This window comes from Benincasa hispida, chromosome 1, assembly GCF_009727055.1.
Source record: "Benincasa hispida cultivar B227 chromosome 1, ASM972705v1, whole genome shotgun sequence".
In the NCBI taxonomy this organism is placed as follows: Eukaryota; Viridiplantae; Streptophyta; class Magnoliopsida; order Cucurbitales; family Cucurbitaceae; genus Benincasa; species Benincasa hispida.
In genome coordinates this window covers 67,079,053-67,093,341 of record NC_052349.1, presented here as the reverse complement: position 1 = coordinate 67,093,341, position 14,289 = coordinate 67,079,053, and the positions used below count along the sequence as shown (strand labels likewise).

The following is a 14,289-nucleotide window of genomic DNA, read 5'->3' as shown; positions in this document are numbered from 1 at the left end:
AAAAAAAAATTCAAGGTTAAAAATATAAATCTTAAAACTCTAGAGACTAAATTGAAACAAAACTTAAAATTTACTCAATGATAAAAAATGTAAATATTTTACGACATCGTTGAGATATTCAAGTGCATCTATTGTGCTCTTTTATTTGTTTCTATTAAAAAAAGTGTAAACATTTTGAGACTTAAAAGACCAATTCAAAACTAACCTTAAAATTTAGAGATAAAAATGTGACGCTTTGAAATTCAATGACCAAATGAAAAACTAAACCCAAATTATAAGAACCAAAAACACATTTTTTCCAAATATTTTATAAAAAAGAAGATTTTTTTTACCATGTGAAAAATTGTGATTGAACAATTAAATATGTACAAAAATAAATATCGCTACTCGAGATGTACCAAATATTTTTCAAAAAAATATTTACAGGCAATAATAATAATAATAAATAAATAAATAAAAAAGAAAAAGGAAAAACAGAGGAAAAGACAGAAAGTGCAACATCAAGGGTTTTGCCAGCCGTAGGCTTCAATTTCCTTTGCCTCTTTGTGGTTTTATGTATTGTCTTTTAGACTTGTTTTCAGTACATAATTATTTCCACTCAACAAACACAACATCAAATTTTTTTTTTCAAGGTAACCCTTTTTTTCCCCTTCTCTCTCTCTTCTTTCTGGTTATTTATTTTTATTATTATTATTATTTTTGTTCATATTTGGGTGGCTATTAATTATTCTACTTCATTGGTATTATCAAGATTTATAATATTTACTTCACCAAAAACCAAACCCAGGATTTTGTTTCTCTCAGAATTTTGTTTATTCTCTCTTCATCTCTTCTCTCTTTCATGCATATTTAAAAAAAAAAAAAAAAAAAAAAAAAAAAAAAGTGTCTGAAAATTGTCTCTTGGGTGAGTGCCAAATTCAACACAGATTCAAATTCAAGAGCTTTGGTGAGTTTTAAGTAAGTTTATGCAGAAAATGATCAAAAGAGACGACTTTTTAGGTCCTTTCTTTTGTTCACTTTCCTCCTTGGATTTTACTTCTTTTTTTTTCCTGCGTCTTAAGATCCATCCACTCTCTTCCAATTCTAAATTTATTATTATTATTATTATTTGCTTAATTTAATTATTTGTTATATATATATAATATCTTAGGGATGATAAAAAGTTTGTTGTTTCAACAACAAGCTCAAGCTATGGAGGAAAATTTGTCCAATTTAACTTCGGCTTCTGGTGAAGCTAGTGCCTGCTCCGGCAACCATTCCGATCAGATTCCGACCAACTACTCCGGCCAGTATTTTGCTACTACCCAACCACCACCACCAAAAAAGAAGAGAAACCTCCCCGGAAATCCAGGTTTTTTTTTCTCTCTCTCTCTCTTTTTACAAGCTCATGATAAATCAAATAATAATTGTAATATGGAAATTAATCTAAAATAATTATGTTTACGTAACACATCAATTTAGAAAATTATGATTTGTTATAATTCTCATAGATTCAACGGTGTAAAACTGTCAGTTACATTATATTATATTATTTTATTTTTTACGGATCTGATGATAATTGATTTGTTCGATTTTGATGATAGACCCAGATGCAGAAGTGATAGCTTTATCGCCGAAGACGCTTATGGCGACGAATAGATTCGTATGCGAGATCTGTGGTAAGGGATTTCAGAGAGATCAGAATCTTCAGCTTCATAGAAGAGGGCATAATCTTCCATGGAAGTTAAAGCAAAGAACAAACAAAGAGGTAATAAGGAAGAAAGTTTATGTGTGCCCAGAAACAAGTTGTGTTCATCATGACCCATCAAGGGCATTAGGGGACTTGACAGGAATCAAAAAGCACTTTTGTAGAAAACATGGTGAGAAGAAATGGAAATGTGATAAGTGCTCTAAGAAGTATGCAGTTCAATCAGATTGGAAAGCTCATTCCAAGACTTGTGGCACTAGAGAGTACAGATGTGACTGTGGAACCCTTTTCTCAAGGTAAAATTAATATGATTATATATACACTTCGTATTGCGGTTAAATTACAGATTCACTCACGAGTTTTTACTGTTTTAGTTTTGTGAAATTATCACACTCCTAATGTTTTCATCCTAATGATTTAAGACACATATGTTAATCATAAACTCATATACTAATTAAACTTCTATTCATCTTAAAAGGCTTGAGTTTATAGATTACGATAAATTCAGTGATCTAAATTGGATTATAGATATAGGAAATTTCTCAAAAAAGAACTAACATAAATAATTGCAATGGATAGTATTTTAGGGTTAATAATTAAGTATATAGCAATATTTTTAAAGAATTACAAATATAGTAAAATCTATTAGTGATAGGCTCTATAGTTGATAGACTTCTATCAATGATATAATATATCGCTATAGATTTGGAGAACTAAATCTAAATTTTGATTACTACATTTGCAACGGGTCCAAATGGATAAATTTAAAGGTTTTGTAATTTTAACTTGGTCTTCATTAATGTGATTTGAATTAATTATTGTGTTTGATAATTTTCATGGGTTGTTTTTGTTATGAATAATATTCAGGAGGGATAGTTTCATCACGCATAGAGCTTTTTGTGATGCTTTAGCAGAGGAAAGTGCAAGAGCCATTACATCAAACCCAATACTAATGACCAATAATATTAATACTAATCAAAACCACCTTCTTCCTCCACTTTCTTCCACTCCCAATATCTCTCACTTAAACTTCCAAATTACACAACAAACCCATTTCAATAGTCCTCCCTTAGATAATAGTCATCATATCAACTCATTTAATTCTCTCAAGAAAGAACAAAATATTAATATTCCCCCATGGTTAGGCTTTCCCAATTCAACCTCAAATGATCATAACAACAATCATCATCAAATTATAAACCCTAATCATAATAATCTTGGTCCCACTTCTCTTCATCTAATCCAAAGTGCTTCCCCTTCTTCTCCTCACATGTCAGCCACAGCACTTCTTCAGAAAGCAGCTCAAATGGGAGCTACCATGAGTAGTAATACTGAGCCACCACACACAATCACTCCTCAACAACATAATGATAATAATAATAATAATAATACAAATTGTAATTTTGGCCTTGACTTGTCCTCCGCCTCCTCCTCCTCACGTGACATTCATCAACAACAGAATCAGACTTTGATGATGATGGGCAGTACGAGTAATTGTAGTAGTACCACTGAAGCTGCAGGGCTTTCTCATGCACTGCCATTCTACAGGAATAAAACCAATTTTGAAGGAGGGGCTTCTTTTGAATTAGAGCAATTTGGAGGGGTTTTCAAGAAAAATATTGATCATCAAGCAGGGCTGAGTACAAGAGATTTCTTGGGGTTGAGAGCTATTTCTCATACTGAGTTTTTGAGTAATATTGCAGCTGCTGGTTATAGTAATTGCATCAATAATAATAATAATAATAATGTTGCTGCTCAAACTCCTCAACAAACTCAAATTCAAAATCAATCCACTTGGCAAGGTTAGAACAAAATTCAAACTTCCTTTTTTCTTTTCTTTTTTAGATTATATTATTTTTTTTTACAAAGGGGGTCTTTTTTTCCCCTAAGGGGGAAGGACCACCATTTCTTGAATTAGGAATTTTTGGATCATAATATTCTATATGTTTTTGTATTTATGGATATATATATATATTTCAATGTATAATACTTAGTGGATTCCTTGGTATGAATGAAATTATAAAGTTAAACCCATGTTTGGAATTTCTTTAATGTGTCCTATGTGAGGTTAGAAAACCCTTTTTGGTAATTGAGAAACCCTAGCTAGATTCATAAATTGGAGTTTCAATATATAGTATGTATATAGAATATACATCATAGAATTAAATAACATATTAATGGTGATGGACATGGAGTCCTTAAATATTTTATTCACAATTATGTCTGTCTATGCTAAATTCCAATAGTATCTCCCTTGATATTATGAAGTACAAGGTTTTAAATTTTTGACATCGAGGTCGAGGATCAATAGGCATATTTGGATATCTCAACTAGGTCGATTATTCTTACATCATTGTCTTTTATGTGACTTTTAGTTGTATGTTCCTCTCATTTACATACATGCTTATAGTTTCTTCTGACCTAATTTTCCTTGGAAATGTGAAAGGGAACCCTAGGTTAAACCCTTCCCCATTATATATTTTGTGCATAAATCATATATTTGAACAATTGGTATATTGTATTCTCTAATGTTTATATGTGGGTGTTGTTTAAAAGGGGAAAAAAGTGAGAAAAATTAGGGTAATTATCTTCATATAGATTTAAAAGTTTCAAGGTAGATGTTATGTTATATCTGTATAGATAAAATTCTAAAGCCATTAGAGTTGTGATAAATCAAATAAGTTGATACATATTTGAGTAAGATGCACTTATCTTTATGCATTCCACTCTTATCATACGAAGAAAATTAAAATATTTCAAAACAGAAGTAAGGTAAATTTACTGCATGACAAATTATAATTGGATAATTTGAAGGAATATACAAAGATAAGTACACCTGAATTTTTCTATGTATTTTACAATGGAAAATAGCTGTTTGACAAATTATTTTACAAACCAATTGTTAAAGGGTGCTAAAGAAATTAATGTTAAGATTAATTTGCAGTTGAAACACCATTATTTAAAATCCTTATTTTATTTTATTTAAAAAATATTTTAAAGTATTTTTTGTTGTTTTTGTTCCGAAGATGTTGAACAAAATCTGTTAATATTAATGTATCTTTAAATAAATAAATAAATAAAATAAAATCTGTTAATATTACAAACAATTTGGAAACCATTACTCTAGGATCCGTTTAAAAATTATTTGGTTCTTTCTTTATTTGTGGTAAGTTTTTATTTTATTTTATTATCTAGTTCTTACCGATATTTTCAAAATTCAAGTTTAGTTTTAAAAACAAAGAATACATAACTTTTAAAAATTTGTATCCCTTTCTCTTTTTGAAATTTGATTAATAATTTAAATATTTATTTAAAGAAGTAAATATCATCCTAAAAAATTATATGAACACAAAACAATTTCTAGAAAATAGAAATTGGAAAATGAAAATCTTTATAATCAAAATCTTAGGCATCGTTTAGTGACTATTTTATTTTTTGTTTTTATTTTTAAAAATTAAGTCTACATCATTTACATTTTTTACCATGATTTGCATCTTTCTCAAGTACAATAATTGAATTCTTAGTCAAATTCCAAAAATAAAAACAACTTTTTTAAAGCTACTTTTTTTAATTCTCAAAATTTGGCTTGATTTTTTAAACCGTTCGATGATTAGTAGATAACAAATGAAGAAATTCAAAGGTGAAAGTAGTGTCCATAAACTTAATTTTCAAATACAAAAATAAAAAATAAAATAGTTACCAACAAGGCCTTAATATTTCAAATTCAAAAGGGCAAAGCAACAAATCACCTTGTGATTTAATAGAATAAATTGATATATATACAAGAAGAAGAATACTTTTAGTCCTTGCATTTATGTTATTTCTTAGCCTTTAATTATTCATTATCAAGTTTTCCATGTTTATATTTTATATTGAAAATCATTCACCATAAATTTTCAATTCCACTAGGTGTAAATGCATTTCATCAAATTAATTGGAAAAATATATCATATTTAAAATTTAGAAACATTAATCAATACAAAAAATTGAATCTACTAAATATAAATTTGAAAAAGTTAATATATTGAAATAATTTCTTAATACGTAATTTATTCATAATTATACAATTATATTATATCGTTTTTTTAAGTACATAACAATTTGAGGTGAGAGAAATTCAAACCTCTAATATCTTCATGAAGAATATACGTATATCTTATATCAATGAAACTATACTTAGTTGACATAACTTAATTAATTGTGTCCTTCATAATCCCCCAATTTAAAATGCAATTGATGGTCTTTAAAATCATTTAATGAGTTTTTTAATATGATTATTTGTATATAATTATTAGAAGTCTTTTTATAAAAAGCTATAGAAAAAGCACTAACTTTCTTCTTTGTCTTTAAGAATGATACTGATCAGTATAATGGCTAGAGCACAGGAATATATATATATATATGTTTTTAATGGAGGTAAGTTTTTGGTAGTATTATTATTTTTATAATGGAAGCCTTTTTCATTAAGAAAAGACCATATAAAAAAACACCCAAAAGTCTCCCCTTTTATAAGAAAAATATTTAGTACATTTAAGTTGTACCTATATTTGTGCATTTCATTAAATTGTATATGGTAATTTTTTTTGTTTGTGTGTAATGAGAATGAAATGCGTAAAGATGGGTACATCTCAATATTGATCTAATTATTAAAATATAAAAGAGCGACGAGGATATTTTAGGTTTAGAGAAATTTAAAATTAGCATAGGATTCTTGAATGAAAAGAATCTTGATGGGCAAAGGAAGGAATATGTGTATAAGTTGGGGGCTTGTGTTTTAAATATTGCCCTTTTCTTTTTTGCTAAACAAAAGAGAGAGATGCTTTTTGACACCTTATGTGGGTGCAAATGGGAATCAATCCCAATGTATAGAATCACTATCCATTACCTTTCTCTCTCTCTAGCTAAAATTGATTTCCATTATAAAATTATGACTAGCTTTTTTTTATATAGAAAATTATTATTTTCTTCTTATATATATTTTTCCATAAATATTTTATTTAATACAATTATAATGATTTGTGCATAACTTATATACATTGATTTTATAAATCCATTCATTGGTTGATTTATTTGTTTTTGAAAAACAAGACATTATTATCAAAGGGAGATATCTAGAGAGAGATTAAAGGGATAAGCATTAAGAGCCATGCAACAATGTGATAATTAGCCTATGATAAGAAAAAGTGGATCCTATTGGAGAAACTTTATAGTAAAATAATTATATGAGAGAATAATTAATTAGGGTGTGTGTGTGGATGTGAAAGATTTGTCACACTTTCTAGATATATGTACATTATATATAAAAATTTAAAAAGAATGGTATAGATAGTGGGAAGTGGGGTTGCAATATATTGCATACCCTTTCTCTCTCATTTTGTTTTAAAATGAGATTTTACTCTAATATCATGTTAAACTATTTTAATTTCGGTCAAATTAACTTATTTATTAAATTCTTAGGATTATTTATTGTTTTAATGATATGTATTTAGGTTATTTCTTTACATTTTATATATTTTACCGTACTTTTGAAGCCGGATTTATATGTGGATTTTAACTTAGGTATACATCTTTAATATTCAGCCTCAATGTTTAAGGTGAGAGCATATTTTCTCTTCAAATATGTTTTTCCCTCTATTTTATGACAATTGTTAAGGCTAAAGATGACGTGATCGATTGTAATAACTTTAACTATATTGATATTTTAATTGTAAGACATTAGTTAATAGTTAGTGAGAATTTTGAATTCCCAATAGAATTGTTTGAACTCAAAAAAGGGGAAAAAAAGGCAAAGATATAATTGAGTTTGAATGAGTAGTGTTGAATATTTCCCCACTTCCAAAATGATAAAAAGTTTCAAATGGGACAAGAAATTAAAGGTTTTTGTTTTGAAAGATTGAACCTTTTTAACAAAATGATGAACACGAGAATAGACAAACATACCATTCTCTGTTATAAATGTTTGCCACTTACAATTATTCTGACTTTCTTCTTTTGAAAATATTTATATACCAATTTCTATTTTTATTTTTAAATTTATATTACCAACTTTTTATTTTATTTATTTATTTGTTGTGTGTTTGTTTGGTCCATGTGAAATTGTGGGGATATACTGAGAGAAGCAGACAGAACAGTAAGGGATGCACACTTCCCAAACAACCCGTGTTCGACTTTTCTTTTTTTTTTTTTTTTTTTCCTCTCTCTATTTAATTTTTTTTCTTTTTATTCAAATCATGCGAATATTGAGATTTCGATTTTACAGAATTGTGATAAAAATATTAATGAAATAATGGTATCGATAAGATTTTTTTGACACGTTATTTAAACTAGTTAAAAGATTTTATTTATTTTGTTAGTCGTCCTACACATCCAGAAGCTAGTTGTTGTACCGTGGAAACTACTATTTTGAAAGTAAATTCGGCACAATTGTAACGCAAATCGCTATTGGTGGTTGCTCCTCAAGGTTAACACAACACCTTCGTTCGACGAATGCATATCTGAAGGGGGCGTTGTGTTAACCTTGAGGAGCAACCGACAAGAACAATTCACACCACGATATTATATTCACATCAGTGACATTTTGTTGCTAACTTTTTGTTTTTATTGATTTTTTTATGATGTAATAGAAATGTCGATGGACAATGTCGAATACATAGACATGTCGATAAAAATATATACTATCGTATGTGAATTTGCACTTGACGAAATATACCAAAAAATCAAGAAAAGATAAGTGAAGATAAATACAAGATAAAGTAAACTTAATTCAAAATAGTACATATGTCAACTAATCAATTATCTTATCATATCTAATTCTAACTTATTAGGATTAGAAAACATCCACCACATTCTTATCATAGAAGGAAAAAAGTAAGCTTTATTTCATTCTCCATATGAGATAACTAAAACTTGAACTTGATATGGAATTTAGATCTTAATTTACAACTAAAACTTCTGACTTATTCTCTATTCTACCATTCTCATCTTTGACTTTAGCATCAGAGCTATTGTTCTTTATTTTGCATGTCCTCTCTTCCCAAATTACAAATTTACCGTTGCTATCACGTGAAAGTCAAGTACGGTTTTCTTATCTAAAAGTTGGCATCAACATATACCATGCTCCACATTTATTAATCATATTTCATAGCTTATATTTTCACTTTTTTTAGAAGGTTTAATTTCATGTTTTGTTTGGTAGAAAGGCATTTCAAATATTTCAATATTGGTCAAATTGTTAACTTAAGTGTACTTCAATGATTAAGATTGTAAGCAATGTATTTATCAAAAGTATCATTTACAGTAGTGCATAAGGGGTATAAATACAATACCAACAAACCAAAAATAAGACCTACAGAACCTAAAATGACTCAAACTATCCTAAAACTTCTCTAACCAATAAGACTAAATATATATAGAATTATACATTCATATCCTCCCTCAAACTCACGTGGTAAAGTAGGAATCAAGTTGAGTTTATTATGCAGCTGGAGGAAGCGTTCGGATGAGAAAGTTTTAGTGAAAATATCGGTTGGCTGCTCAGTGTCACAGTCGTACTTCTCCAACCGTGCGGCACCATGATTCGCAGCTCAGTGTCACAGTCGTACTTCTCCAACCGTGCGGTACCATGATTCGCCCTTGATCATGGTCAGCCTTAAAGGCTGCTCAAGTCCCGATTCATTTTTGCTTGGCTCTTTGAAGTTCCGTCTGACCTTAAGCGAGGTTATTCCATCCTCAACCGAACTAAACTCATGCGGAATTGAACTTCATTCGGCCATACACGCCGTCGTACGTGTATTTTTTCCTTCTGTACAACTCTAGCCAACTTGCCTCTGCTCTAGGCCAAGTCCTGAGGCTCAACTTTGCCCATATATGAGGTTAAGGACTAAGGTCGTCATAAAGCAACGTCGTATCTCTCTTCGTCGTCTTGGTTTCCAATAACACGTCCCTCATACTTCTACATCGCTTTGAAACTTCCTCGAGAAGAGGTCTGGCCCTTCGTTGGCCAATATAGGCTTATAACCCTTTATCGGGGCTTACCGGGTGATTCAGACACTTATCAGGACTTTTCGGGTCATAACAATGCTTATTGGACTCTATCGGCCTACTTCAGTGCCTACCGAGCTTCTACCGGCCTAATGGTCACCTACCGGGCTTTACGCCCATTACACTGCTTACCAGGACAATTTGAGCAAGTATCGGACCAACCGAGAACCATCGAGTCCAACTGATGCTTTAAGATGCCATCCGAGTGTCGGGATGTCATTAGCTTTCTCTCTCATGTTCGGGCACGCTTATCGAAAACCATCATCAACCGATCCATGGGCAACAATCCAACTTAGGACTTCTCGTACATCCATCCATCCGAACATAATTGAGACTTAGACTCTTCCGAGTCCTTGTCAAATCAAAACGATATACCAGGTGCTACATCGAACCTCTAGCCCATGGGAAGGGGTGCAATGTCGGCACACCTATCCGTCCGACACTGTCCATGAGATCCCATTCTCAATGGAAGATGCCCATGACACATGTCTTGTAACGCTCGCCCACGCCATGACACACGCATGTGCCATGGGGTAGCTCACTTAGGCCACAGGAACCAGGGGTGGTGGAGAGCTGATTCCATGCCTCCCCATATAGTGCATTATGAACATTTTCCTGTTCGTCACCCATGCATATCAAATGTGGTGAACTGTCACTCACCAACGTAGAGCGCTCGTCTGAACTTCGATTGACATGAAATTCGACGTGATTGCATATCTTATCAATATGCATCTAACTTTAGAGCCGCTCGTCCAAACTCGCCACAGAACCTAACCTTCCGAGGTCACAGCCCGGGGCCCCATCTAGCCTCCACGAAGTTTGTCACTGACACCATCGATGACATAGTTGCTTGTCTTTCTACTCAATGTTCAACATGGTATGCTTGCCACTTATCTTGGTGGATTGGATGATGCACCGTCCTCCTCGATCGCATCATGGCACTTCTCTTGTCCCTCTGTCTTTGCCAGATGTGTCGACACTCATATGTCGCCACTGCACTATCTGTACAAGTAGGTTCACAATCTAGTATCTCAAAGTTAGATTGTGACACTCAGCAGTGGAAATAGATTGTAAAAGAAGGGTGTTACTCAAGAGATGATGATGAACAAAGTGATAATCATTCTCAATATGTTTGGTGCGCACATGAAAAACATTATTATGAGCAATCTGAATGGCACTGTAATTGTCACACTAAAGGAAAGTCGCAGACAGTTGAAGCACTCCCATATCAGCAAGAACCCAACATAGCCATAATAGTTCTGATGTAGCATCGACCAGGACACAATATTCAGACTTCGTACTAAAACGAGAGATAACACTCGGTTTCTTACCTTATCAAGAACTAAGAGAGTCACCAAGGTAGAAACAATAACCTAAGGTAGAACGCCTGTTAGTAGGATCACCGCTCAATCAACATCATAGTGGCCAGATAATACCAGGGATAACTGCAAAGAGAACTGAAGTCCATATCCTAGAGTACCCTTGAAATAGCGAAGAATACGAAGAACAACAGTAAAATGTATAGTCCTAGGAGCAACCATGAACTAACTAACAATATGAACAACATATGCAATATCCGGTCATGTCATAGTAAGGTAAATGAGACTGTCAACCAATTGCCAATAAACGATGGCATCTTTAAGAGGAATACCATCAAAAGAGGTCAAAACATTAAGATCCAGTGGTTTTGATGATGTGGCTGAGTCAGTAACACCAGATTGAGCTAGGAGATTGGAAGCGTATTTAGCCTAAGATAGGTAGTATCCATCAGATCGAGATGAGACCTCAAAGACAAGAAAATATCTAAGTGGACCAAAATCTTTCATCTCAAAGTATTTTCCCATATAGGTTTACAAGTCAGATATAGCTTGAAGATCATCGTCTGTAATGATCATATCGTCAATATAGAGAATAAGAAGAACAATACCATGAGGAATCTGCCATGTAAAAAGAGCGATATCATGAAAACTGGAAGTAAACTCAAGTTGGGTGATAGTGAAACTGAATGTGGAAAACCATGCTCGTGGGGCTTGTTCTAGAACATATAAGGCTTGTCAAAGACGACATACTTTATGAGGTGGAGAAGTCATGTCAGACGAAGGTTTCATATACACCTCTTCGGATAAAGTTCCATTGAGAATTTCATTTTTTACATCCATTTATAGAAGAGGCCACTGTTTAGTAGCGATAATAGCTAAAAGACTTTAGACATATATCATTTGAGCTACTAAAGCAAATGTTTCTTCATAGTCAATGTCGTATTCTTGAAAGAAATCTTTTGCAACAAGAGCCTTATAACATTCAATAAAGCCATCATTGTGTTTTGATTTTATAAACCCACTTATAGCCAATAGGTTTCTTGCCCAGGGGAAGATCAATGTAATCCCAAGTATAAGTCTTTTCTAATGCCTGAAGTTCCTCATCCATTACCCGGTGCCAAAGAGGATTAATACTAGCCTCATGATAAGATGACGGTTCAACTAAAGACTGAATAGTGGAGAAATAGTGAAAATCTTGAAGATGGGGTAGAGGTCTACTTACCCGGGTGGAATGACGAACAGGAAGGATTGGGGGTAAGTTCAGAATCTACAGCAGAAACAGATGTTGATGTCAAGTGATCAAGAAAAAAAAAATTAAATAGAGGTAATGTACATAGAATTATACATTAAAATGATCTATATATCCTAAAACTTCCTATTGACTCTATCCTAAAACTTCTCTGACCAATAAAATTAAATATCCATAGAATTATACATTCACAAAGATAATTATATATTTGGATTGAGTTCTTTGTCAAAAAATGATCTATATAGAAATTTAAAAGAAAAAATAAATCGAGTATTATAATCTTGTATCATCTTCATGAGACCTTATATCGAAAAAGTTTTTGTTTTTGAAAAATTTAATACTCTTTTATTGTTAATTAGTAAAAAAAAACTTGCCGCTATTAAATATAAGAAAAAACTTAGGGTGTGTTTGGGTAAGGATTATTCCAATACTATAATAACCACCTCTTGTTACTGTAAATACTATTTTGTATTACTCAATTAGCGATCGTCAATACTATTTCAAAACTCCCATTTGCTACCGTATTTACTATTTGATACAGATTTTACTATTTTACCTTCATTATTTTTTTATTCTTTGATACATTGTTTACTATTCCTTTTTCAAAGTAAAATAGTTTACACTTCAAATACATTATTATATTATAACTCAAACTAAAATAATCTATACTCCAAATAAAAATTGTTATAACCCAACTATAATAACCAACTTCTTGCCCTAAACGTTTCCTTATTTATTGTATGAAACCTACCTTTATGCAACTCATACAGTTGCCACATAATAAAAGTTTATCATGTGGCAATTTATTTTAAGTTATCTTTATTTTTTTTACTATACAAAAAATGGAGCTACATGAGATTAGATGTACTCTAGACTGTATCTAATCCATTGCCTTAAAAATAATTTGACAACTATTCATTTTATTTTTTGTATCATAAAAAAAAAAAAAAAAAAAAAAAAAAAAAAAAACCCTCTTATTTCTCTTCGTTTTTACATTTTCCTCTCATATACTTGTAAAAAAATTGAACTTTAAAAGAAATTTGGATAATTTGAGAGGATGACAATTTTATCCGAAACCCTAGCACAACTGCCAGGCTGGCATCTCTAACGTGTCTACATAACTATCTCTAGCTTAAGCCCAGCTTAAGCCCAAAAAAAAAAAAAGAATAAATAAATAAATTGTATTTTGGCAATTAGGGAGATGAAAGAACTTTTTTTCTATCACACCCTTTCCATCTTTAATTTACATCACAATATACATACATACATACATATACATACATACATACATACATACATACAAATCATATATATATATATATATATATATATATATACACACATATATTGCAACTTTTCCACTCAAGAGGGAAGATCCATGAATCATATTTAAATTTTCATCATTTAGGAAAAAAATTATTAATTCATTTTTTTTAAAAAAAACTTAATGGTTATAACATATAGAAAGATGTCAAAATGTTGATATTTTATGTAAAACTTAGACAAGAATTATGTATAAATAATTAACATCAAAACAAAACTTCAACAATAAGAGTAAAATAGAATCGAACCATACTTTTATATGTGTATATTATATATATACACAAAGGGAAAAGGCTGTGGAAATTAAAAGAAAAGGGGTTGATTCAAAGATGCTTTAATTTTGTGTAGTGTATTCAGAAAAAAGAATGATGAAAAGAATGGTTGGTTTGTCCCTTTGCACAATAATTTTTTTAATAAATAATATTTTATTTATTATTTATTATCTCTAATTTTATTTGTGGTGGGTAGTAATGTGTTCTAGGTGCGTCTAGATTCAAGGTGCAGTTTGGCGCCTCGCCTTGGAAAGGTGGGCTCACAAATAAGGCGTGCACCTGATTCAAAATCCTGAACTTTGAGACTTTTTTATTATTTAAAAAAATAGTAATATTTAAGGGTTTTCATTCTTTATTAACTAAAATAATCAAGTTGACTAAGTCTAAATATAAGACTTC

At 31.1% G+C, this 14,289-nt stretch overlaps 1 protein-coding gene across 4 annotated transcripts; it reads left to right on the top strand.

Annotated features, from left to right (window-relative positions):
* Positions 1–508: 508 nt before the first annotated feature.
* Positions 509–3,730, top strand: LOC120090689 (protein indeterminate-domain 7-like). 4 transcript variants are annotated; one of them, XM_039048409.1, is made up of 4 exons: positions 509–632; positions 1,151–1,351; positions 1,584–1,983; positions 2,555–3,730. In XM_039048409.1, the coding sequence occupies exons 1-4, from the start codon at positions 554–556 to the stop codon at positions 3,492–3,494; spliced, it is 1,620 nt and encodes a 539-aa protein (XP_038904337.1). In that variant the 5' UTR covers positions 509–553; the 3' UTR covers positions 3,495–3,730. The 4 variants fall into 4 exon arrangements, with proteins under 4 accessions (XP_038904337.1, XP_038904341.1, XP_038904345.1 ...); XM_039048413.1 differs by lacking the exon at positions 509–632 and adding an exon at positions 661–999; XM_039048417.1 differs by lacking the exon at positions 509–632 and adding an exon at positions 662–946.
* Positions 3,731–14,289: the final 10,559 nt, after the last annotated feature.